Genomic DNA, 26,906 nt, shown 5'->3' with positions numbered 1-26,906 from the left:
GTTCAAAACTTTTTTTTTTTTTTTGGCAGTATTAAAAGCTAAGAATAAATATATCTATGCAAATAGTTTGGCTCAACTTTGGTATTGGAAGGTTAATGTTATAGATTTTAGGTTATTAGGAATAGTTTTGCTGTCAGTTTGAGAATAAATTTTGTGTTTCAGAATTACTAGAATTTAAACAAAGTCAGATTGATAAATTGTTTTCCTGTTGCAGCTCCACAGTTATGCAATTTGGGATTTTGTATAGAAGACTTTCAAACAGCCGTGGTTTTATTAAACAGTGGAGCTTAAATGTTACAAGCTATGTAAGCTTTTATTGAGAAGCATTAACGTTTCTTGGGATTTCATAATTTAGTATCTGATACTAATGTAGCGTAAAGATTTGTTACTTTTCTGTACATGTGCTCAATACGGTGTATCCAAATGCCCTTTTTTTTTTTCTTTTTGCTCTTAACAGCACCCGAGGACACCCAGTGACACCGAGTGTATCGTAGAACAGCAGTAGGTGGAAATGGAGTATCTTTATAAAGTCATTAGAGGCATGGCGTTGACTGCAGTAGGGCTGGGGTTTGCAAGCAAGACTTATTTAGAATGAAGGATTTTAAAAAAATAAAACTAGTGTTGCCATCGCAATTGTGTTTATCCCCTTTTTACAGTCAGTTACACCAAAGTCACTGAGGTAAACCCAGAATTGATGTGGCAGTTCCTGGCCCCTGGCACCAGACTGGGCCTTTGCTTGATTTTGAGAGTTGGGGTTATCTCCAGGTGCTAAATTGTAATTAAGGATACATAGCTAATTTAAAAAATAGCTTCCACAACGCCTGTATTTTTCCCCAGATGAAGAATCCTCGTTATTAAAGCAATTACTTCCTCTTTAGTCCTTGGTGCTGCTGGTGCCAGGCCTGTAACGTGGCTGCCCTCCATCTTCTCCTCAGGTGGGGCGCAGGTACCTACACTCCGTGTCTCTGCAGGCCGAGGGCGTCGAGGCTCTGACCAATGCGTGTTTCCTCAACTCCACCGCGACTTTCCCGTGCGGAAAACTGGCTTAAATTCTGCTTTTAAATAAAGAAATAAATAAAGCTGTGTTTTACGGCGCGCAGGCGAACGGCGGGGGCAGCCTCGGGGTCCTGCCGCGGTGCGCGGCGCGCGCGCCCTGGCCCGCGCCGCTCCCACATGGTGTGGCCGCGAGCCGCCGGGTCCCTCGCTGCTGCCTGAGGGGGCGGCTCGGCTCCCCTCGCCTCGCCTCACCTCGCCTCGCGTCTCCTCAGGGCGGCACTCGGGGCTCGGGGGGAAGGTCCGAGCGCCCCGCAGCCATGCAGCGCCGGAAAGTGGACAACCGCATTCGGGTGCTGATCGAGAATGGGGTGGCGGAGCGGCAGCGGGCCCTCTTCGTGGTGGTCGGCGACCGCGGCAAGGACCAGGTAACGCTCTCCCGGAGGGCAGAGGGACTCGCCCTGCCTCCGGGCGGGGGTCTGTGTGTGTGTGTGTGCTGATTTTGAACCGCGCCTTTGAAGAACGGCTGATCTGGAATCCCCCGGTACCGGCTTTTTCCTCTGTAAAGCGTTAAAACCCGCACAGAATGAGGCTGAGCAATGGCGTGCCTCAGGGTGTGTGAGGTGACTCGCCGCGCTGCAGAAACGAAAAAGGGTGTTAGAAATGGCTTAGGAGACTTCTTAAACATCTACTGTTTGAGAAGCTCATGACCGTTAAAAAAAAGCGAGTTCAGGCAAATCAGAATCTTTTTTTGTAAGCTGGGGCAAAAGATATCCAATTTTCTGCCTACCAGGGGCTTCTTTCCTGTCGCAGTTCTGATGTAAGATGTTACGGTTTTGCTCTCAAGCCGTTTTATGTACTGAGTCATCTTGCAAATGTCACCACGCCAGAATTTGGCCTGGACCTACCTGATAGGTCCATACCATACAACTGGTAACGTAGTATGGAAGAAATTAACCACTAACACTTCAGAGACTCCAGACTTGTGTTTTTGGAGTGGAAAGGGGAAGAACAGCATGGCAAAACTGTAGTATTTTAAGATAAGTCGGTTCAGTTTGCTCCAGTTCCTGGGAAAAGTACAATAAACTAGTTATAAAAAAACTTAGAAAATAACGAGTTGATCAGGCAGCAGTAGAAGAAAGTTGTCATTGATTTGCTGCTAAAGCGGACGGGTGAGTTCTGGTGGGACATATCCTGAGTCTGGTTGTGTTCGGTATTTTCACGGATGAGCTGGATTCTAAAGCAGCAAGCATGCTTACTGGATGTGCTGGCTACATATCCCTGAGGTGGGTTGCCAAACCCACTAGAGGATGAAAACTCAAAATGAAATCCTGGTAAATTGTAGACGCCTGACATACGTTGTGTGAAATCTACTAAGAGACCAATACCAGGAAATGTATTTAGCCTGGAGTAATCGCCTTCTGTTTGTGCAGTTGTTAGCAGTTCTGCCAAAGAAGAGTGCTAAGGAAATGGTAGGAATAATTCAGTGTGTTCGATGTCACGTAGCCCTGGAGAAGGCACAGACACACAGGTCTGTGTAAGAAGGAATGTAACCTTCACAACATGTCAAGGGATCCTTCTGTTTTGCACATGATTGCTCAGTAGAAAACATAGCTGTAACATCAAGTATAGAGAAATATTTTGCTCTTTGATGTTAGCTTGTGAGTACAGTTGTTCACGAATGTTTCTGTGTTTTGGCAGGTGGTTATACTTCATCACATGTTGTCTAAAGCAACGGTAAAGGCCAGACCCTCTGTGCTATGGTGTTACAAAAAGGAGCTAGGCTTTAGCAGGTAAGATGCTTCTTGTGTCTCATGCTGCGGTCGCTACTCTGTGTGAAGCAAAAGCTCTGTGACTGGTTTGCTGGGCGTGGGTTGCACGATTTAGTTGTAAGGAGAAACAATATTAGTTCTTAGAGGAGCTACAGGAAGTTTGATCTTCCATAACTAAAATTGCCTTCACTAATACAGTTGACACTAGCACTAGGTAATTCTGATTTCTTTGTGTAGCTCTAACGCTCACTCTGTTATCCTGGGCCAATCTCTCCCTCACCTTTTTAACCTCAAAGGTTAAAACTTTAATTCCCCAGCTTTTCAGCCTCAGTCATGTTTAGGACTGTATGTGGATTAAGCATTAGAATTCCTTGCTTTTGAGAAAGTGTTTAAAACTTTGATTCTTAGATTTGTGTGCGTACTTACAGTCTGCACACAAAGTCAGGGAGGAAGCGTTACCTGAAACTGCATGATTCCAACCAAGGGGTTTCTTGCAAAAACAGCTGGTTCTGTGTGATATCCACTACTTTGGGCTGCAACACATGGGAACATAACGCGAAAAGAGCAATTGTGATTCAAGGCTTTTTTCCTTGGAGGCTGAGCTCTGACTTCCAATTAGACTTGAACATAGGCCTGAATGCGCTTTTCTCAAACTGTTTTTCAAGAAAACTTCTGTATAATCTTGTTCTCCAGCCACCGGAAGAAGAGGATGAGACAACTACAGAAAAAGATTAAAAGCGGAACTTTAAACATCAAGGACGATGATCCTTTTGAGTTATTCATAGCAGCCACAAACATTCGCTACTGCTATTACAATGAAACTCATAAGATTCTTGGTAACACTTTTGGCATGTGTGTACTTCAGGTAAGGAGTTAAACTTTTGACTTAAAAAGGACATTGCTCTAGTATTGGTTGCTTTGGTTTAAATGCTGCAGGAATACTGTTTGTTGCTTCTGTTATTTCAATTATGATGGCCTTATGTATCTGTTACAAGTTTTGCGAGGGTGAGATAGCCTTGTTGGTAGAATTTTAATGGGATATTGGTTAATGCAAATGTTAAGTGTGAATTAAACTTTGAGAAATAATATTTTTAGGCTTTCTGTTCCTTTTACAGGGTCCTAGTTGCACTGATGAACTCCAGGCAACTTTGAATTTTTCTTTATTTCCTAGGATTTTGAAGCCTTGACTCCAAACCTGCTAGCTAGAACTGTTGAAACAGTAGAAGGTGGTGGAATCGTGGTGATTCTCCTGAGAACTATGAACTCACTGAAGCAGCTGTATACAATGACCATGGTATGTTCAACATAATGCGTCTATTTTATATAAGTAGGTACATCATGGTGATGCTAAGTTTTGCTTTTGTTATGGGCTGTAGTCTTCCTTCTGTCATCTTTCCTGCTTCTTCATTCATCTGTGATTGAATGTGTCTTATGCTTAGGCAATTCTGACAACCTGTGTGTCTTGAAATCCTGCTAGGTTACAAGGAAGAAACACCCGTCATTCACAAACGTAACCGTATTCTTTTGTTCCACAGTAGTTTTGCAAAATGTTTATGCTATCTGCCCATGTAACAGAAAATTTAAGTAAAAAAATAGGCCTTTTGAGTATTTTGTGACCTGTTTCTAGGTGAGATCAGCTTCACTGCTACTGTATGTTTCTATATATGACCTATTCACGTTGAGTAAACTTACCCCTAAAGCAAGAACTGTTTCCATTAGTAATAATGCCAGTAGGCACATTAAAGTGATAGACTATTTTTTCTTAGCATCCCTGAGGTGCTTGAAGCATTCTGTACCTGGCAGAATTGACCTTTAAGTCAGGCAAAAATAAGAAAGACCATTGTGAAAACTGTTGGTGGAAAAGTACATTTTTAACAAGTATTTGGAAAATGTGGATGTTTTGCAACAAATAGAAAATCAGAATACTGTCTGGGATGCAGTGTTGATGGAAAGGGAGGCTGTAATCCACAGGAGTGGAAAAGAAGTTGGATCGTCCCATGAGTAGCAATCTTGTAAGTGTCACTGTTACTGGTCTTTGTTTTCCAGATTGACTTTTTCTTTTTGTTTCAGGATGTACACTCTCGATATAGAACAGAAGCACACCAGGACGTGGTAGGACGGTTTAATGAGAGGTAAGTTATTAAGAGTGTAAAGGATCTAGGCTGTATGCCCAGGAAAAGCATCTGGAACGTCATGTATTCATATTAGGAAAGCATCCTACGGGTTTGCATTGGAACAGGGCTTCCTGGCTGCTTCAGTGAAGTTTTCATGCACTGTTGTGGAAATGAATACATTTATTGTTGGAGGAATTGTATACAAAATTTTGGCAAAAGTTACAAGGGATATGCAAGTAGGGCCAGATTTGTAAACTTTTCTGAGTCCCTTTCTTGAAACATTCTGTGGAAATGTATGCTCTAGATGCACAGAAGTTCAGATACTTATTGCACTACTTTAAAACTGCTTAGTGTGGAATATTCTTTGTGGGTTTAGAAGTGCATTGTAAAGGTATTTTCTCTGTTGTATAGAATAAACATCTCTTACTGACTGAGCGAGCCCTAGCTCTAGCCATAGTAAAATTGCAGCATTTGTTCTTTAGCATGCGGGTGGTTTTGTCATGTCAGAAATTAGAAGGATGAATAAGCCAGTGCTGACTGCAGTCTTTGGGTGATCAGCACTTGTCACAGTTGTCTCATGTCTTAGACTTTTATGCAGCTACTTCCCACTTAAATGCTCTCCTGGTAGATCATCTTTAGTTATCATTCTTCTTTGGAGACATCCTGGTAAGTGGATACCTCTTTTGTGTAGATGATACTGATTTCATGGTAAGAGTCACACTGCCAGTTACGTGAACTTGTTGTAGTTCATCTGTAAGTAGCTGTAAATACTATGTCTGGCTTTAGAGAAGAGTTTAAATTAACTGCCTAATTGCAGTTTTGTTGCTAGTGTTTTTACTGAGTTGTCTTTGCTTTACTGCTCAGGTTCATTCTCTCTCTGGCTTCATGCAAGAATTGCATTGTGATTGATGATCAGCTGAATATCTTGCCCATCTCCAGTCATGTTGCAAACATCACACCTGTTCCACCACAGTCGCAGGTCAGTGAACGACGCCAGTTGCTTTTCCTTGGGAGAAATTGGTCTGAGTTTACCGCGGGGTGTTTAAGATTTAAAAGAGGAAACTTTTGTTTCACCCTGATTTATATCAAATAATTGTCTTGCAGACAGGAAGTAGAATGTTCTGCAAAAATTATACCTGGTGTGGGTGAAGCATGGGAAGCTGTTGTGCCTTTCCTCCTTGTTTGTTTTTTTTTTGTCAAAGCTTTTTTTTGTGCGCTTGCCTGTCTTAATTGATTTTGCTGTATCACTGTTTAACCTAGCGAGGTGGAGCTTAATTGCTGTGGTTGCTGCTTGAGAAGTACATAGAGAGACTTAAGGCTGATGGACAGTTGGAACGAGAGAAATAAAAAAATCTTTCGAGGGTTGGAGGGTGGGAAGCTGCTTTGGAAAAAGGTCTATTATGAGCTCAAGAGACACCTGATAGCTAGAAGCTGTGGTAGTTGTTTCAGTTTCTGAATTCGCATGCCACATCTCAGGAGGCATTCACTGAATATAAGCCAGACGTATAGCTTGCACTGTTAGAAATGTATACTTTTATCACTTTCCATTGTAGACTAAAGTAAAATGGAAACAGTTTTAAACAGAAATCTTTACACTCTTGAACTGTTTTGTTTTGCCTAAGAAATACCGACATAGGTTATGTCAGAGATGGTAAAAACATTTTAACAGAGCATTGATTTTAAAAAAACAAAACAAACCAAATCCCCCTTAGCATTATAACAGTATTGGCAGCAGCACTAATGCTTATCCATTGAATCGATAGACCGATGCCTTTGGAATTTTAAGTGACAATTAGGAAAATCAGAATTCATTCCTATTTAAAATTGATTCCTTTTGTGTCCAAGTTTGTTTGACTTTGAAAATCTTGATATTGGTTTGAAAACTGATCTATTGCTGCTGGAGTAGTTTTTCCCCCTTCATGGCAGTATGTACACCTCGTGTGACAGGTGTAACAAAGATCATAAAATTTTGGAATAGTCTGAAGACTGAAAAATGAATTAGATTCTTCAGAAAATTTGTCAATGGTCTCTTTTTCCTAGCAATGTTATTCTATGGTTACTACGTACTGAAAAATCCTTTCTTTTTTTTCTCTAAGCTTGGGGAAGCCAGGATACCCACTTCTCGTGTAACCATTGTCCTGAAGATGTGTTAAAATTTAAGTGCTAAATATCTGTCGTCTATTTAAATTTTTCTGTTTCTAGGGAGTATGTTCAAAGTGTGGTAACATTTCATTTCAGATATCTTTCTCTGCCTAATAAAAGATACCAGAAGACATGACAAAGGTATAACTGTGTCGAAGTGTCCTTTACTAATCCTGTTATGGTAAATCCTGTGCTTATAGGAAGATAGCCTTCAGCCGCAGGACTTGGAGCTGAAAGAACTGAAGGAGAGCTTGCAGGATACACAGCCTGTAGGAGTTTTGGTGGATGGCTGTAAAACCCTGGATCAGGTTGGTGTGGTGTTTGAATTTGGGATACTCTGTGCTTGACAGGTAACCTTAGGTACTCATGTTTGTGTCTTACCTCGCATGTAATCAAATTTGAGCGTGAACATTGACGGCTGTGGTCTAACCTGAAGTTTCTGCTCAGTTTAGTTCTGAATAGAAGTTGAAAATCCATATCGTGTTTTAATACACCCTTATTCCTGCCTCCCTTGCACTTTTTTTCCAGTTTGAGAATCACTGACTAGTGTAAATGAAGGCCCGATTGCAATTGTCTTTCCTGCTTCAGAGTATCCACTGAGAAGTTGCAGTTCAGCCTCGTGGCTCCCAGAGCTGTGCACTGCTTAAGCCCTTTTTGTAGTAAGCCTTCTCACTGCCAAGATATGTTCATCTTCCACCTCTGAGGACAATGTGTCTCTTCCCGTCTTGCTGAATGTACTCAGTGGTCAGTGGCATGGAGGTAGTAATGGACAATTGCTGTACTGATTTTTGATCTGTGTTTTGACCTGAATAATTTCAAGAACTCAGTGGGTCAAGACTACCACTTCTTGCACATTGTTTGTCTGGGTTTTAATGTTCAGCTCTCCTGTCTTGTCTTTCTCTTCTTTCTTCCTGTTCTATGAATGAAGACGTGTACTAGTGGTAAGTCTAAGTAATGCTGAAAGCAATTTGAACGCAGCTGATTTTTGTCTTCTGTTGTTCTCTGATCATCAGGCAAAAGCAGTTCTAAAATTCATTGAAGCCATTTCTGAGAAGACTCTACGGAGCACTGTGGCTTTAACAGCAGCCAGAGGACGTGGTAAATCTGCTGCTTTAGGACTGGCCATTGCTGGAGCAGTAGCTTTTGGGTGAGTGATCCCCTCCATCTTCCAGGCTTTATTTGTATCCATGAGTTAAAAAAAAAAAAGACAGGATCTGAATATACTTGTATACTTGTAATTTCCGGTCCTTCATCCTTCCTTTTTATTACTCTTGTATCTTTTGATTGCTGCATACACTGATATTCAAGTTTTTCTATTTTATAGTAATAAGAAAACCTCAGTCTTTAAAAATCAAAATAATCTCACATAAAGTGAGATAAGTGTCTAAAGTAATCTGCTGTGTTTTGGTTATTAGGTAAAATCAACCCCTCTTAGTATGTGTATGTAGAAAGAGCTAAATTCTTGTTTTATTTTTCTGTGCAGTTACTCCAATGTCTTTGTCACATCTCCAAGCCCTGATAACCTTCACACTCTCTTTGAGTTCATATTTAAAGGCTTTGATGCACTGCAGTATCAGGTAAGGAGAGCAGACTCTTTTACAGTACTTTCTCAGTGTTCCTGTTTAGGAGGGGTTTTGCATCTCATCTGTGATTTTTTACGTATATTAGCTATCAGCTTTTGCCCCTACCAGCCCTTTTAATAATGTTCTGCAAAAGTGAATCGTAGTACAGTAATGTTTCCTTTTCTGTTTTTAAGTTGCGAAAATCAGTTTCTTTGTGAAATAGTTTTTAAGATAAGTAAATAATTTCTCAGTTCTCAGGCCTATGAAACTTCTGTTATAAGAGTTTTTAACTAGAATCTGAAACAACAGTGTGCTCCTAGTGAACTTACTTTGATGATAATGGTAAATGATGTTTTTCTTAAATCTTGTCTTGTTCACACTGTTTAACAATGTTTTCTTTCAGGAACATCTGGATTATGAGATTGTTCAGTCTTTAAATCCAGAGTTTAACAAGGCTGTTGTCAGGGTGAACGTGTTCAAGGAGCACAGACAGACCATTCAGGTAACTGGCCTCTTTTGCAGTCTTCCCTTTCTACTTTTTCTTCATAACAGTTGGCTTTACTGGTGCTGTAGTTGTTTTGATTTTAAGCGTGTTCGTTTTATCTGATGTGTAACTGTCCTGATTGATTTTGCTTTAAGGCAGACCTCTTTATTCTGGTGAGTGACTTTCACAAAATATCTCCTTTCTGTGAGTAACCTTGTAGGTTACAAAGTTCCCTTGGTAATCGCTGGTGGATTTCTTCTTGAAGCAAAAGCAAAGGAAGGTGAAGGAAACAGTGAAGGAAGAGCATATGTTTCTAGTGATTAGATTTCCTTCATTTTCATGATCTCTGCGGCTAAATTTGTGTGGAAATGTGCAAAAAAAGATGTGCGATCCAGTTCTTGTTAGGGTAACATGAACCCTTTCCCAACTATTTGTTTTCATGTCTCAGTCTCTGGCTTGATGGTTGTGGAGAACAGGGACAACAAACAGCTTTTCAGGGCTCCAGCTTTGCCAACTCTGACATTTCCCTAATTCCCAGACAAGCTGTTGTTGATGATGACGGTGTCCTCTCATTCCTCGCAGTACATACACCCTGCGGATTCTGTGAAACTGGGTCAAGCTGAACTTGTTGTGATTGATGAAGCTGCTGCCATTCCTCTGCCCCTGGTGAAAAACCTGCTAGGCCCTTACCTTGTTTTCATGGCTTCTACAATCAACGGGTAAGGCTTGAGCAGCAACTGTCTACCTGGAAAAGCAGTTGTGCAAGTGCCAGTAGACTATTTCTTATCTACAGTGTTTTTTTTATTACACGCTATTACATCAGGTCATGCTAATTCTTGATCTGTCCTGGAACTGTTCCTTAAAATAACCGAGAGTCAGTACCTGAACTTGCTGCTTTCTTTTGTTCCACCGTGGATTCATTAAGTGTTTGACTTGCGCCTCATTTGTTCTGCTACAAGGAGCAAATATATAAACAGGATTCTGTTAAGAGAGAGGGAAGAATGACATCTTCCTTCTAATATGGTGAGACTAAGAAAGCAACAGGGTAGGCTGCCCTGTCCTACATGCTCAAGAACACCAAAAGGCAGCGATTCTCACAGATTGGGGCCCTCACAGGCCTCAGAGTGGCACATAGCTCTAGATGACAGCCTACTTCTGTGCTGGAGCTTCACCATGGCTCAGGATTGCTGTTGGGTTATTTGCTTCAGACTTTTGTCTTCTGCTTTTCAGGTATGAGGGTACTGGTCGATCACTATCTCTGAAGCTCATTCAGCAGCTCCGTCAGCAGAGTGCGCAAACCCAAGTCACCATGACAGCAGAGAACAAATCTACAGCTACAGCTAAACTCGCCTCAGGTACTCCATTGCGTTCTGGACTGTGGTGTATAACCATGATCTCCGGTGCTGCTGACTGGCAAGCCCTCTGGGTATCGCTTGTGTCCATGTACTTTTTAGCTGTAGGAAGGTAGTGATATGGGAAAATGAAGGAACTCTTCTCATGATTTTCAGATATAAAGGCTTTTAAAGGATGAAAGCTGTACGAGTAATGATTTTCTGATCTCCTGGAAGCCCTTCAAAGGACACTGATCCTATTGCATTCTTTGTTAGCTGTAACTTCCAACACTAAATGTTCTTCTTTGAAATCTGTTTGCAGCTCGTACGTTGCATGAAGTCTCCCTCCATGAGTCGATCAGATATGCCCCTGGTGACCCAGTTGAAAAGTGGCTAAATGATCTGCTGTGTTTGGACTGTCTCAACATCACCAGAATTATCTCTGGCTGCCCGCTGCCCGAAACTTGTGACCTGTATCCTTACTCAAATGTTGTGTTCTGATCAAAATATATTGCTTTCCGGTGAAAGAGGCTTTTTCAAGCTGATTAGTAGTGGGTTCTCCAGTTTAACTTGATAACCTCAGCACATGATCTTTTGGCAGAAGTCTATTAAAGACCACGCTTCCGGAGTTAAGCTCTTACTGCTGCCTTATAAGACCAGTGGTGTGTGTTACCAGGACATTACCAAACTCCAGTTTTATTGCAGAGACAATCCTAAGGAAGGGTTGAATGAAGGGAAGTCCTTGTTGGAGTTATAAAAGGTTTAGCTTTACAGATTAAGAGTGTGAAAGCTATGAACACTGCCCAAAGTCATTCATTCTTGTAGACAGAGCTTTAGGGTCTAAAAGCACAAGGCAGCATGTAGCCCACGGCTTTATTGAAAAAATTACTCCTAAACCAACAAGGAGCTCTTTCCTTGTTTCCAAGGAGGTTTTTTCCTTAATCCCTGTGTTAAGATACTATGTAAATAGAGACACGCTTTTTTGTTACCACAGAGCATCAGAAGTTTTTCTGCAGAGACTGATGGCCCTCTATGTGGCTTCACACTACAAGGTAACGCTTGTGCTACGTCTATCAAAATTTCAGCTAGCAATTCTGTGGAGGGAGCAGTGCTTGTTATGACAGTCTAGTTGAATTGGCCTAACTGAGGTTTCCAAACAGCTTCAGTTGCTTCTTGTTGTATACAGTTCCATATTCTCCTTTCTCTGAGAAGATCTCTGCCTTGGTCTTGGCTGAATATACTGGATTTACAGATATCTGGAATATTTTTGTCTTGAGAATTCTGGAGACTAAATTCTAGATGAGCCTACAAGCTTGTCAGAATAGTGTCAGTTCCTCTTTTGCAGTTCTCTTTACCATATTTTAGCAGCCTCAAGTTAACCAAAGGACTCATACCGTTGTACTACTGAAAAGAGTAGTAATAATTCATCTCAAGGTTTCGAGACCAGGGTGACTAGTAAATGTGAGTGGTGAAGTCCATGAGTACTGAAGTACTGAGTACTAAAAATCTGTCCTTTCAAAAAAATATTTAAGATTTCATAAAGAGATAAGTAGCTATATAAAAATAGAAAGTTAAGTTCCATACATATTAGAGCAAGAGGTTTTACTTGGGAAAAACAGATGCTGTCTGGTAGTGTAACAGCCGTGAACTGGCTTGTGAGCTTCTTCATCCATTAGTATTGTCCTTGCTCCAAGTTTCTTAATAGCCCTAAATTCAGAAAATGGAGGATTCTTTAAAAGTCAGCTACTGACATTACACCGGCCTTTGAAACACTTCTCATAGAATAATTCAACTTTCTGATATGTCTTTACCTTCCAGAACTCACCCAATGACCTCCAAATGCTGTCCGATGCACCTGCCCATCATCTTTTTTGCCTTTTGCCCCCTGTTCCACCTACCCAGAATTCATTACCAGAAGTACTTGCTGTTGTTCAGGTAAGAAAGCAGCGTGTGTCTATAAAGTGTGCTGTTCAGTAACGAAGCAGTGCGCTGCTGTGAGATGGTATACTGCCAGCGTACTTCGACGGCAGTGTACTATCTAGGAGTAGACGGTAGCATACAGCTGTGGTTTTGTGCGTGTTATAATCGTGTATTAAGTGTGTTTCCCCACACACACACTTTCTTTAGTTAACACTAATTGCTTTATAAATATATTGCTTTATAAATATAAATTGCTGATCCTTTCACATAGACCTCCCAGTCTCCACAATGTGTTTGTGCTGAGAAGCCTTCTAAGGAGCTGAACTACTGCTTCAAGAGATGACTTTGTCCTCCCATTTCAACTTCCTGCGAGGAGAGTTGGTTCATTGGTTCACTCTGCCTGTCCCATGTTTCTGGCATCCCTTTTATTTGCAGGAGAACTGCAAAAATACAAACTCCTCAGATGTACGTGCTTAGAGGTGTAGAAATATTTCAGCCATTGACTGTTGGGTATCTGACTATATGCTTCCTTCCTTAAGAACACAGATTCTTAATTACGTGTTCAATGCACCTACTTAAATCTACTGTTTCTTAAAAGAAAAAACCCAGTTACATGAAAAATATATAACATTTAAAGAGAAATATTGGTGGGGCAGGCTTTTATCTTGCTGTTGATGGACTACAGAAAATGCATAGACCAGTTTCTATGCTGTTAATCTCTTCAGGCTGCTGTTGCACCATAATGTAACGCCTGCTGCGTCAGCTGTACTTGGCTGGCCCACTGGTGTGCTTTTTGAGACAGGGATTTTAGGGGCAGAGCCTGTCTGTTGGCACATACATGTGTACTCATCGTGTTGCAGAGCAGGGATCACATGAAATGTCAATACTGCACAATATACTCGGCAACTGAGTATAAATTTTAATTCTGCTGTAATGGAGTGGCCGTAGGAGTAAACACTTTTTTTTCTCCAACAATGGTCTTTCACCTTTTCTGGCAGGTGTGCATGGAGGGAGAGATCTCTCGCCAGTCTATCATGAACAGCCTTTCCAGGGGAAAGAAAGCTTCTGGTGATCTTATTCCCTGGACCATTTCAGAGCAGGTGAATAATTTTGCTGTGTATTCACACCCAACGTACGTTTCAGCGCTGTTTCTTATTTCCAGAGTGCCCATCCATGTTCTTTAAATTGACTTTTGTCTCCTATGCAGTTCCAAGATCCGGACTTCGGGGGCCTCTCTGGTGGGCGTGTTGTTCGTATTGCAGTTCATCCGGATTATCAGGGGGTAAAGTACTTTGGCACCCAATTATTGTGAATAGTCAGCAGTGGTACCATGAGAATGGCTCTACAGGCAGAATTCAAGAACAGGGCAAACACTTCAATTGCTCCGGTTGCCCCATTTTAAGCTTGGGGACTGAGCCAGCGGCAGTAACAGTGAAGACAGACGTGCAGCAATGGTCGTATGCCACAACAGGCTGGGGGACATTGCTTTCCTCTGGGTGGGTAGCAGACCTGTGCTTCTATCATTACTAGGCAGGTTTGTAGCGTACCAGCATCCCAAGCGGCAGTCTACAATCAAGATCCAGTGATATTTATTGGGAGGTTAGCAAATGTTCATGCTGGTGTTTGGCATTTTCTGAGTGCCAGAGTTAAGCACCGAGAATTATTACACAGTCCTGAACTAGCAACTGGGCTCTCGTTGTGGTTTTGGACGTTTGGGTTCTGTAGTGTCCTTTATGGAGTGCTATGTAGCAAAGAAAATGCATTTTTGCAGTGACTGAGTGATCTCTGCACTGATGATTGTTAATGGGTTTGTAAGAGGAGAATGTTGTTGCCCTGTCTTAAAAACTAGATATGTCTTTTTGCTTATAGTGTATTGTACCTACTTCACAGATGGGCTATGGCAGCAGAGCTCTGACTTTACTGCAGATGTACTATGAAGGCAAATTTCCATGTTTGGACGAAAAAACAGTTCAAAAGCCAAAAGAAATTGCAACTGTAAGCAGTGAGGTATGGAGCTCAGTGCATTTCTTGTCTTTTCTGTTGTGCTAAGCTGTTTGTTTTTCACTGTAAGTCTCAATAATTAATGATTTCTCTGGGTAATAAGGAAATACTCATATTTATTTTTTATACAGAATAAGAGATTTAATTTGCAGATTTCTTTGAGGATTGCTGCTAACCCATTTCCACTTTCTCTTTCAGACCGTTAGTTTATTAGAAGAGGTTGTGACACCTCGGAAAGACTTGCCTCCTTTACTTCTCAAACTGAGCGAGAGACAAGCTGAAAACCTGGACTATTTAGGGGTATCTTATGGCCTAACACCAAGATTACTCAAGTAAGACATTATTCTGTTTTCTAGTTACATCCAGTGCAAAAATATAACTGTATAAATTATATTAAAAGAATAGATTTTTTTATAGTATATATAAATAATATAATATATAGAGAGGTGCAGATGATGTTGTTTTAGCCCTTGGACATTCTCTTTATCTCTGCATGCTTCTCTTGGTTTGTAAAACTGGGAAGGTCTGAGCCCATTTCTCCTGCAAGACCTTTTCTTGATGTGCAGTAGGGTTGATCCTAAGTGTAATCTTTGAGATCCTACCTTCGGGGTAGTTTTTCCTCAGACTCTTTCTGAGGGAAAACCCATTCCCTTCTTGGTTGTCTCTGCGATCCTTCTAAACAGTTAACTAACTTTAATTGCTACGTTTTTCCAGGCTAGAAAAATAAGAACAGCCTGTAATAAGTAGGGAGGAGTTAAATACTGCTTCCTGTGACCTGTAGAAGCTTGAGCTGCTGCTGACTTCAAGGCCAGTTGTTAGTTTCCTGACTAATGTAAATGCTTTTCACCAGCAACTGCAGCTGCTTCTTGCTTTTCTTACCATGGAGGAACTGAGTTACTCCAGCAGTAAAATATTTATCAATTTTTCTTACATTTTATATCTACTTTACAACATAGTTTTACATGAAAGCATACCATTTTAGAATAGAACAGAATAGTTTCAGTAGGAGGGGACCTACAGTGATATCTAGTCCAACTGCCTGACCAATTCAGGGACCAATTCAATTATTTTATAACAAATGCTAACTTTTTTAATATTATCAAATTCTATAAAATACCTAGATTCCTGAGACTTTCTTAGCTATAGTGTGGGAAGTGGTGAATCTGGAGTTTGGGAGACAGATTCAAAATAATGCAGAATTCTTCCCATTGCTAGGCAAAAAGCAAAACAGTCATTTATCACCTAAAGCCTTGGTTCCTTGCTGGCTTACCCCCACTTAGAGAGGACCTCGGGTGCTGTACAAGCACATGAGATGAGGCTGAATTCAAGAGAAGTAAGAGCAGTGGAGGCCAATTTGTGACTGACCCAGTCAGAACCGTGGTAACACAACTATGTACGATTCAGCATTTCAGACACAAAGATTGCAGCCTGTTTTGTTCCACGGCAAGCATGCTGCAAAGTTCATGCCAAAATGGAATGGTGAATTGTTTAGCTGTGCAGGAGGGCAGCAGAACTGAATGGTTATCGTGAAATACTCTTAATCATGGCAAATTATAAAGCAGATGATTCAGATTTCTTACTTTATTTGAATGATCCCTCTCAGGGCAAAGGAGGAGAATAAAGTGTTCCGCTACTACTTTTTTAATTATTTGACTGTTAGCTGTAGTGAGATAGATTAAAAAAAAAAAGGATGAATAGTGGGATAGGGAGACGCCGGGGTGCACATGTAGGGCTTCCTGCTGAAATTGTGCAACATCCTGCGCAGCTGATGAGTAGTCACCCCACAGCCTGGGGAGGTAGGTTGCCAGGGACAGTTGCTCTGGGGCCTGGCTTCTCTCTTTTGTCTGGGATGCCATATGTTTGGTCTCAGCAGGTCTTTTTGTACTAAGTCCTCCTTTTACTGGGCAAACTGAATCGTAGGGTCAGTTTGTAACTAAGACGTGAGAAGGAACATGAGAATGGAAAGGGATGTCAACAGGATTTTGCTGACCAGTCTGGGGTTCTCTCTGGTACACAAGTGATTATTTGAAACGTGGGAGTTGCCAGGGAAAATCATCATTTGTTGAAGAAGAGCTGAATCTCTGAAGTAAACTGTAAATCCTCAGGCCCTCCCCAGGGTATCTCTTAGGAGTCTGTGATATTGGTCAAGACCTGTTTGCCTGTTTTTAAAGGAGGTCCTGGAAGCATGTCAAATACAATAACTCTTGTATCACGTCTCTGTCTTTCAAAGTTTGTTCATTTTTTGGTATCACAGTCATCGTTTTTCACTCCTCTAAGTTAGAACCTCAGTCGGTTTGATTCCCGTTGCTGTCAGTGTTCATTTTTGTTAGTTGGTGGAGTGTCTTACAGACTTTTGCCTAGTTTTCAACAGTTGTTCTTGTACGGTAGATAGATTGCATTTGACCACAGGTATTATTGTAGAATCAACAGCTCCATAATTCTCAGTGCGTTTTCTCTTTTCCCTTTCCCCAGGTTTTGGAAACGTGCTGGATTTGTGCCAGTTTATCTAAGGCAGACACCAGTAAGTCGCATATTGTTTCTGAACGAAATCCAGCCCTATTGAAATCACTGGGCATCTTTCCATTAGCTTCTGTGAGATGTGATTTGGGCAGGAAAGTTTTCTGAGACTACATTTGGGGGTTGTTTTATATTCATTTTTGTTCTTTGGGCCTATAGTTAGCTAAAGAAGTAAAGTATTAGGTTTGTGAATGTGGTCTTCTAATTAGTTTGCACTTAAAAATTAGAGTGCAGGTGCAGCTGTTGAGGGTTATTAATGTGGTCATTGGTAAAATATGCAAGTGGCCCTTGAACTTGACCGCTCTCATTTTTCAAGGTGTTTACAAAAAATAGCATGAGCACTTACAGTACTTTTGGAGAGAATAATTTGTCCCGTGCCACTGCGTATTTTTTTTGTTGTTTTTCTGGCTCTTGAACTGTACCTGGAATTTGCAATACTGGTGACTACTCGTTACCTTGAGAAGCCAAAATCCCTCAGTACTGGGATTTACCAAATTCTAGACGTTCATAGGTTTTACATTAGGTAGTGGTGATCAGTAGCAGTTGATACATGAATTCTTGTTGATTTAGAAGACCTTTGCCTTCTTCAGTTGAGCATAGAGTGCAAAAGGTTCATGGGGGTGATGGGAGATATATCTTATTTATTAGAATGACCTGACCGGTGAGCATTCGTGCATCATGCTGAAGATGCTGAATGAAGAGGACACTGAACAGGAGCCTTGGCTTACTGCCTTCTGGAAAGGTAACTTTGATTTTGCTAACGTTAGGGGAATCTTCTGGGATGTTTTGTCCACAGGAATAATTTATTTTATCATCTTGTCCTATAGATTTTAGGAGGCGGTTCCTTTCTCTGCTTTCCTACCAGTTCAGCACATTCTCTCCCTCATTGGCATTGAATATTCTACAGAACAAAAATATCAAACAGCAGCCGCAACCACGTGAGTACCCTGGTTCGCAATGTTCAGTTAGGTTGCAGTTTAAAGTCTATATATGTTTATCAGAGTTCTCAAATCCATGCATTATACGATCTCTCTTGTGAATTGCCACAATTGCTCTTGGTCAGTTACTGTGTTTTGTCCCTGTTATCCAGAAAAATGCTTGTATTTCTAAGTAAAAGCTAAGTGGGCATTTTCTGCCACTGAAAATGGATAGTGGGATTTTTTTGGTGTAGGGGTTTTTTTCCTGCTTTTTTGATTGTTGATTTAAGTAACCCAAAATTAGAGAGCTCTTGACTGTAACAGCGAAACGCATCAAAAAACATGGATGGATACTGACATCTGCCACATCCAGTACGGAATTAAAAGGGAAGCCTTGAATAGCAAGGGTCAGTAGTCAGAGCAGGTTGCTTAGGATCTTGGGAAGAACACTGTCATCAGGAATTTGGAAACTGGAATGTGATGTCTTTCTAAGAGAGAGGCTTTAGTTCAACTGCATGTTATTGGGCTCAGTGCAGCACTTGTTGGGGGAAACACACAGGCAGTATAAAAAAAGCATAAAGAAAAAAGTATATAAAAAAAGGCCAGACAAGACAATTCTAACAGTCACTTCTGGCTTAAAAGCAAATTGCTGTTTTCTCAGTGCGTCTTAACGGAGGGGAGTCCTCTTGAGAGAACTTGGTAATCTGTTCTTGTGGGTTTTAAGCACCTGTCTTGGTGAAAGTGTTTTGGTGGCTGCTACAAGCGAACAAAGCTCTTTAACAGCAAAACCGGTGTAACGTAATTAAAGACTGGGCAACCTGTGTTTCTCAACACTCGCTGTTTTAAGTCTCTCTGGCATCTTTAATTTGATATACCGGTCTGTTTTGACAGTTGTAATGTTTTTCATATGGATGTATGTCTGTCTGAAAAGACTTTGAATAACCACACCAGTCTGAATAGCAGTGTTACACCTAGTGTGTTGAATTCTGAAGTGTGTTGGGAAGTGAACCTAAGGGGCAGCAGTTGGCCTTTACTCACTGATATGAAAAGGAACTTGTTAAATACTGAGACCCTGGGCAGCTTTGAAGACCAGGCTTGACGTTGTCTTTTTATTGAACCCATCAGCCATCAGTCGTGCTGAATTAGAATCAGTTTTCATCCCGTATGACCTGAAGAGATTAGAGATGTACTCTCGCAACATGGTGGACTACCATCTCATCATGGATATGGTACCTACCATTGCCAGGATGTTTTTTCTCAACCAGATGGGTGATATCTCTCTCTCTGCTGCGCAGTCGGTATGTATCACTGTGAGAACAAGCCATGCTTCACCTCTCTTGGTATATATATTTGGAAGAGTTTCCTGTTTCATATCATCTTTAAAAACAGACTTTGCTTCACTTAATTGCTTCTTTTGTAGTCTTCTTCATGACTTCATAGAATCATAGAATCTTCATGGTTGGAAGGGACCTTTGAGATCATCGAGTCCAACCATACACACACACAAAAAAGCCCTACAATCTCTGTCACTAGAGCATGCCCTGAAGTGCCAAATCTACACATTTCTCAAATACCTCTAGGCAGCTGGAGGAAGCTGCTTGTAGTGTTCTTCCACCTTTAGTGTTTCCTTTGAATAAAATTTGTAGGGATCATACTCTGTTGTGTTTGGAGCACTCCATGCATTTATAACATGGTGTGAACTGTGGCTTAAAACGCCCTCAAGATCTTCTGGCTCTTGAACTGTACTTCATGAGAAAGGTATTCATCTGTACTAAGTATGGAATGGCGCTTGCTGTCTACAGAATAATTTAGGGGTGTTCCCATGCATCTGAGCAAAGCTTCAACTCGTACCAGCCTTGTGTAGGGAATGTGGAGGGTATTATGTGTTTGTGTGCTCTAAAAGTATAACTGAAATACATGTCATTTCCTCAGGCCCTTTTTCTAGGCATTGGCCTACAGCATAAATCTCTGGACCAACTGGAAAAGGAGGTAGAACTGCCCAGCAGTCAGTTGATGGGCCTCTTCAACAGAATCATCCGCAAAGTAGTTCAGGTAATAGTGTCATGACGAGCTTTGTCTGGGTTGTATTGGACCAAAGTGTGATTCCAGTACTGAGCCCAGCACTAGTAGAAAGCTGAATCAGAACTGTGTGTCTTGAACATGTCCCCAGTGTAAACTTCTTTGTAAGATGCGAAAATCCCAGTGGAAAAAGCAGATATTTACGGCATTGATTTATATAGTGGTTTCCCCAATAATAGTGCTTATCATATGCGTTTAAGTATTGAAATGTCCCGACCAAAATGCTGAGCGTACAGCCTATGTTGCCAGCTGAGCCTGAGCCGTTTGTTTATGATTGTTCAGCGCATTGGTGGCATCTCAACTTGTCTTGGAAAAAAACTTTCCCGGTGTCATTTAGAGGTCGACTTGAAGTCCAGTGAAATAATGGGAAAGTTTTGGATCTGGCTTCTTTTCTCTCTGATGTCTGTGATAAAGTGAGTAATGTGATGAGTTATCAGATGGTGGGACGGACAGAATACTTGCCAGCTGCTTGCCATTGCTTGCCGAGTCTGGGGCCTCTGGTTCTCAAGGATCAGGGTACGGTACCAAAGCTTCTGCAGTCTGGTGTAGGTTGTTCACTGGAGAGATGATTCGCTCAGCATAACACCTTTATAATTATATTGAAAAAAATAACATACCGAAATAAATGCAGCTTTTAGCTGCCAGTGTTATCAGATGATGCTTTATTAATGAAGCATGTTGTAAACTACGAGTTCTCTACATTTATGTGAGTGAGGTTGAGTGCTGACTGATTTCAGTTTTATACTTCCTATAAAAGCTGTATATAATTCTGCCTTCAGGAAGCAGCCTTGAGCTTTTTATTTCAGTGTGATGGAAAGTATGCATCAGAAATAAACAACTGGCCGATAATATTTGCAAGGTTAGAAATGTTCCATGGGGACAGACAGCATTTCTTATTTATTTTAAAGCAGTAACTTAGAAGAAATATCATCAAGTCTTACATGTGTTGGCTTACTTCATTTACAGTTGTTCAACACAGTCCAGGAAAAAGCTGTGGAGGAGCAGATGGTGGCAACAAAGGATATTGTAATGGAGCCAACGCTGAAATCTTTAAATGACGATTTGGTAATTATGAACTTTCTTCTTCATACATATGTAAACACTTCATGGAGTTCCCTTGGGTGTAGAAGCCTTGTAATCTTAATTTTCTTGGATGGAAAGAATTCCACATCAGGTCTGTCACTTGATGGTAGTTAAAACCTGACAGCTTTGTGGTCCGTGCTTCTAGTCATGCTTTGTTAATCTGCAATATAGATTTTTTGCAGAGCCTACTAAGATGTTCTTGGAGTTATATATTACAAGTATATGTATACAAATAGCACACAAATGTAATTATATAAAAGAGAGAAGCTTTTCAGGACCATCTGGCATTTGTTTTAGGGGATGTACTACTCTTTCAGGGGGAAAGGCATTTTCCTTGCATTACATGGTCACTATTGCACTTAGAGCTTAATGCATCTGTTGTGCTCTCCTGTTGTAGGAAGAAGCCGCAAAGGAATTCCAAGAAAAACACAAGCAAGAAGTGGGGAAGCTGAAGGAAATGGACCTTACACAGTAAGAATTTATCCGTATGAGTCTTAAATCCAGTTTGCCCTGATATCTATTTAAATGCCAGGTCACTAGTGCATCTTGCTGAGACTTGTGCACCAGGCTGCAGTTGCAGTATCGCAGTCTCAAACCATCGGTAAATGAGAGGTAGCAGTGGGTGTTTTCCGCAGTGTGCAGGTAAGATAAGCATATGCTGCTGCGCTAATGAAGACTTTGGGTATTGTGTGCCTGACAGCCAATAACTTAGTCTTTGTCGGCCCTGTTAGCAGCTGCTTTGTTTCACGCTCAAAACATTCTTTCCAGTATAAATTAAATTCGGTAACAACTGCTGATCAAGGCCGTTCACCTGTTTACCTCAGTACCTGAATGCATTGCCTGAGAAGCGTGTCGTACTCCCAGGCGTGAACTTACTGACTTCCCTTTCTCTGCTGGTATTTTGAACAAAAAGCAAAAGGTTGTGAGTTAGCGGATCACAGCAGGTCAGCACTGAGATCTGTCTGTCTGTGGAACTGCAGGACTGACTTGTTAGAGTTGGGGCTGGCTCATGGTTACGGCACTGCGAGCAGAAGATGCACTGTGAATGGGAATGCTGGATCGGTTCTCAGCTCTGCCCCAGTGCCGCTGGCATCAGCTTGAGCACATTCTTCTTTCACCTCTGTTCTCTTTTGTCACTTAAATGGTAAATTATTCATGGCAGTAGCTCCTACTATGTATCTATGTGTCAGTCTTGATCCTGGCTGTGTACAGTATCTATATTATATATATATAAGTTATATGGTTCTATAATATGGAGTAATAAAACAAGCTGCCTGGCTGTGGACTGTTTCTAATTTTAGAGTTTCCCATGCTTCTAGGAATAGTCATTAGTTTCCTCAAACCAGGATACCCGGGTCCTGTTGCCTGCTGTCCAGCAGTCTGCAGTCCAGCGAAAATAGCGCCTGGCTAATTTTAATATTCTCTTCTTTAGCAAAAAACCCCCAAACCAACAGGAAAAGAACAACCAACCAGAGCGTCTTTTACTAACCACAGTGAGCGCGGCTGCCTTTTAACTGCTGTGGAGCTGGACAATTTGTAGGATACTGAGTTGCTGAACCAGCAATTTACTTGAAGTGTCAGCAGATGTCTCTTTTTCTGGACCAAGAGGAGTTGAGCATGCCACTGATTCTCTCCCTTCTCTCTCCTCCCACTTTTTGTCTCATAAATCCTGTTTACTATATTGACATCCCAGAAAAGTTGTCTGGTTTGGCTCTAGATTAATCTCTGTTAAATCTGAGAAAAGGAATAAAAGCTTCCTTGTATCTTTGGTTGTCTTGTTCGAAGGAAGGACAAAAATGGATTTGAAGTGACTTGCAACTAGGGAAACAATAACACCAGAATTTTTTACAAGTTTTAATTCATTTTTTTAGAGTTTATAGTGTTACATGCCTGTTCGACATTTTGGACCATGTTCCTTTTTTTTTTTTTCACCCAGAAATAGATTTCTATTCTCCTCCGTGAGGAAAGAGAGACAAAAATCTATTTTGAACACTTTTCAATACAGGTTATAGAACAGTAATAGAAGAGAGAGAGCTGTTTGATCTGAAAAGGCTTTGTCCAGTATTGTTCAGCCTTGCATGAACAAAGGCTGGGCTATTCTAAATCTCTAAGAACTTGAGATGGAGAGCAACCACTCAATTTTGCTACATGACTGCTTTGCCTAGTTCAATTTGTATGTAATTTCCAGGGTACTTGAACAACCAGACATGGGGCACAGAACACGAACTTATTTGAATAGCAATTGTTGCCTTAATTTCTCTTTTCAAAAGAAAGCTGCGTGTCTTCGGTTTTTCCTGGGCTGATGCAGAAAAACTGTACCGTTCAAGCTTACTGCTGGTCTCAGACCAGCTGCTAATTTAGCTAACTTTCTGTTAGAAGCCATTGCTTTTTGCGTCCTCTTCTTTTACCCCCACAACCATCCTCCTCCTCTTTTTTGGAGGGGGAAAATTAAAAAAAGCCCTCAAACTTTTCTGAAGAAATCTATATCGTGAATATAGATCTGATTGTGGTTGTCAGGCTTAAATCTATAGTGATTGAAGGTCTGTCTTTTAAGAAATCTAGTAGAGGAACGCACTACTGCTATGGACCTTTGTGGCCTAATTTTTTGCTTTCGTAACAGATGTACTCTAGTCAGCACTCCGCTTTTCTGATGAGAGGCTTTCATAGAACGGTTTTGTGATGTTTACTATAGGGGCTCCTGAGAGAACTTCATTGGACACTGACCAGCTTTGGACGGGGACAATTGTTGGTTGCTATTGACCTGGTTGGGACTGAGTCTGCTGACAGAGTCGTGACAAGCCATTGTATCCCTTTGCCAGTCTAGTTTTCCCTGTATTTCCAAATACTGATTTCGCCGGGTGCTGACGCCAGATCGTAGAATAGTGTGTGTCTGACAATATAATCAACCTTTTTTTTTTCACTTTGTGATAGCAATTTTACTTGGATTTTCCTTTACCTTTTTCACTTAGATACATTATCCGGGGTGACGATGAAGAATGGAATGAGGTGCTGAGCAAAGCAGGACAGAACGCTTCCGTCGTCAGTTTGAAAAGGTTAAGGAAGTTGAAATACTCCACAGAGATCTCTCTGGTCTTTCCTGCTGGCTTTATTATAACGTTTTTCAAAAAGAGTGAAGCTGAAGAGTTAAATGCAGATAAAATGAACTTAGCATCCTTGATAGATTCTCTTATTTTCCTGGAGGAGTCAGGGTGTGAGCACCTGAGAGCTCTACTGGGCACTCAGCGGTTCCTCCCATGGCGAGACTGGTGCTGTGAGTTCTGTGTTGCTCTGGGGTATAATCCGGTCTTCGCGTCACTTGGTTGCTTATTGTAACTTTTTTCTGTTGACATGGTTAAGCCTTGATCCTAATCGTACAGAAAAGTTGGTACTAATTCTCCCTTGGGCCACTTCTAAAGAACAGACTCATTCCACGTAACCGTCCCATTTGCTTTGGGAGCTAACACTGGGTGGGAGCCGATGATATTCGCATTGGAGAAAATGCAGATTGAGGGAAGGAGAGTTCTTTCAAGTGTGAGCGTAAGCCTGCAAAATACTGAGTCTGCTTTTCTGTAATTCCTTCCTTTTCATCCATCTTCTTTCTTCGACCTTGCCCAGCATGGAGTCTTTCCTCATTTTTCCCTTGGGGGTTCGTAGTTGAGACTTGCCTGCTTGCTTATTTCCCTTCCTGGGGTGCCTGACAGCTGAAGTAACTACGTGATTTCTATTCCACCTTTTGTATATTCATGGGGGTTTTTTTGTAAATGCTGGAAGCTGTGAGTTTCCAGAAGCCTTACAGGAATGAGAGAGTCTTGTCAGTGCTTATGAAGATCGGAGCTCTGTCATGTTTGCTCTAGTCAGAATCTAGTGCAGGAACAAAATTGTATACTTAAAACTGTCAGTGGTAATATTTTTCCCGGGCACTCTAAATTCCAGGTGCCCTGTCTTGAAAAGAAATGACAAGAGCTAAAAATCAAGATCTTACGGGATTCAAATTGGGTTAGAGAATCTGAAGACGCCAGAAAATCTAGGTCATATTCTTGTTTGTGCTTTCTCTAGCACCAGTTTAAATAACCCAAGAAATAGGAAGTATTTTCTCCCAACCACATTTCTGTGTAGACGCTCGCCCCCCTTTTGCAACAAAAATTTCCCAGCTGGATGGGAATCTAGTGTATTTTTAACAGATATTTTGTTCCTGTTTCCCAGTGAGAAGAAGAGAAAATTAGAAACAGCGAGAGGACCCAAGCAACAGAAGAAATTTAAGAAGACTAAAGATATAAAGCAGAAGTGGAAGAAATGACTTTAAAGCCAATCAGTGAACTTGAATTAACAAGTGACGGGTCTGTGCTTAAGAAGTACTATTCTCCTTTAAATCAAAAGACTTTTCTTTTGGGGGGGTGAGAGCTGGAGGGAAGGAAAAGCCTTAGAGGCGTTTTTAAAGTGTTTGTATGACGGGAATTGCAGTGACACTGCCAGGAGACAGTCTATGAAGATTTTTTATGAAGTGTGACTGCAGAGCTTGAGCGAGGCACTGAGCAACACACTGGCATATTATGAGGGTGCGTCAGCAGCTACAGAGTTGCCATTCAAAGAGGGCAGATCGATCTGTAAACTTTCCCTCATCTTAATGGTTGGTATCTTTATTAAAAAAGAGTTTGGACAACGAAGGATAGAAACGCGTTAGACTTTGGTATGTGACTCTACCTTTTAGCATTGCAGCACATCTTGATATCTGCAGCGCTGGCTCCGTAGTCCTACCACTCCTCTGTAGCTTGAGGGAGTTTTCGGTGTGAACGGCAACTGACTTTTTATTTGGGGCCGGCTATTCAGCGAGCACTGACTGTGTCGTCAGTTCAGACTCATGATGGGGTTGGTCCTTGCGCGCAGGAGTTCAGGGTATACAATGAACGCTTCTCTTTTGGAAGGCAGTCTATAGTTCCTACTTTCTGTGCTCCTCAAGCAGCTGTAATAGAGGCTGCTCTCTTGCATTCACCCTTGCTTACAAGGTCTCAGCATTCCCATCGCTCAGCAATTTACATTTCCGACTTCTCAAGCAGGGTAGCACCATCAGCAGGTGCTGGGGAAGCTGCTGAGGCCGTTCCGTCTCCCTGCTCTCTGCTGACCTAGAGCTGCTGCTGGGCTTCACTGGAAAGTTTTGTGTTAAGGTTGCCGGGAAATCAGCACTATCGTACCGACGCCTGGTGTTAGCCATCTTCTCTTTGAGCTGGGAGGCCAGTTGAGCAGACGAGCCACTGAACTCTGCTCGCTGGTCCCTGCTTGGCAATAAGTACGTACCAGTCTGGAGCTGGGGCTTTCTGTGACTGCAGCACTCCAGCTCTGATGCCTGTCAGACTCCAGGGGCTTCAAAACCAGAGCAGACCTTTGACACAGAACGTCCCTGTCCCAAACCAGGAGTGCCCTGACGCATTGTCTTGATGTCCCAGCTTTGTGCCCTAGAGGTTTGGAACAGAGAGACTTGCCTACAGCTGATACACAGCTGCACCCTCTTCACTTATAGATCTTACAGCTCCTTTTTTCAGCAAATCCTTGAAGAAGGAGTTTGTTCCTAGGTAAAGACAGCATTTCTTCTCTAGGAGGCTGTTTTATGAAGCGTCTATGTTAAGTACGGGCATTGCCTTAATACATACAGCACAGCCCGCGTATGCCTTTGGTTCGCAAGCCGCTGTGTGAGAGTCAGTGGCAAGGGCACATCCCCCACGTTGCGAGGGGCAGCTGAGCCCTGAGAAGGGAGATTTGCAGCTGTGGCCATTAAAGGCTTGACGAGGGGCCCCGTTATCACCTGGCTGTGTGAAGAAGCAGTGCTGGCAGCCTGTAGGGATGAGGTGGTGGCGGCTGTCCTGAACCAGCTCTAAAGAAGTTGTAAAAGGAGCAGACGTGGAAGGCAAGAAGCGTGAGGCTCTTCACAGCTGCCTGGGGAGCCCGCAGAAGGAAAGGTGAGTGTGAATTCCCTCTGGTTTTGCTGTTGTTATTCTT

The 26,906-nt window shown here is 41.7% G+C and overlaps 1 protein-coding gene across 1 annotated transcript; it reads left to right on the top strand.

Moving 5' to 3' along the window:
* The first annotated feature begins 1,180 nt into the window (after positions 1 to 1,180).
* Positions 1,181 to 25,588, top strand: NAT10 (N-acetyltransferase 10). Its single transcript, XM_054201628.1, has 28 exons — positions 1,181 to 1,421; positions 2,695 to 2,786; positions 3,459 to 3,630; positions 3,937 to 4,059; positions 4,836 to 4,897; positions 5,744 to 5,858; positions 7,222 to 7,329; positions 8,035 to 8,168; positions 8,505 to 8,598; positions 8,987 to 9,085; positions 9,650 to 9,786; positions 10,298 to 10,422; positions 10,721 to 10,871; positions 11,354 to 11,450; positions 12,217 to 12,333; positions 13,317 to 13,418; positions 13,526 to 13,600; positions 14,209 to 14,325; positions 14,518 to 14,651; positions 16,792 to 16,840; positions 17,485 to 17,578; positions 17,664 to 17,774; positions 18,879 to 19,051; positions 19,686 to 19,805; positions 20,799 to 20,897; positions 21,313 to 21,386; positions 23,885 to 23,968; positions 25,119 to 25,588. Exons 1-28 carry the CDS (start codon positions 1,314 to 1,316, stop codon positions 25,210 to 25,212), a joined length of 3,060 nt encoding a protein of 1,019 aa, XP_054057603.1. The 5' UTR covers positions 1,181 to 1,313; the 3' UTR covers positions 25,213 to 25,588.
* The last annotated feature ends 1,318 nt before the right edge of the window (positions 25,589 to 26,906 follow it).

This window comes from Rissa tridactyla, chromosome 4 (assembly GCF_028500815.1).
Source record: "Rissa tridactyla isolate bRisTri1 chromosome 4, bRisTri1.patW.cur.20221130, whole genome shotgun sequence".
NCBI lineage: Eukaryota > Metazoa > Chordata > Aves > Charadriiformes > Laridae > Rissa > Rissa tridactyla.
The sequence above is the reverse complement of the archived record's forward strand: the minus strand, read 5'-3'. Positions and strand labels throughout refer to the sequence as shown.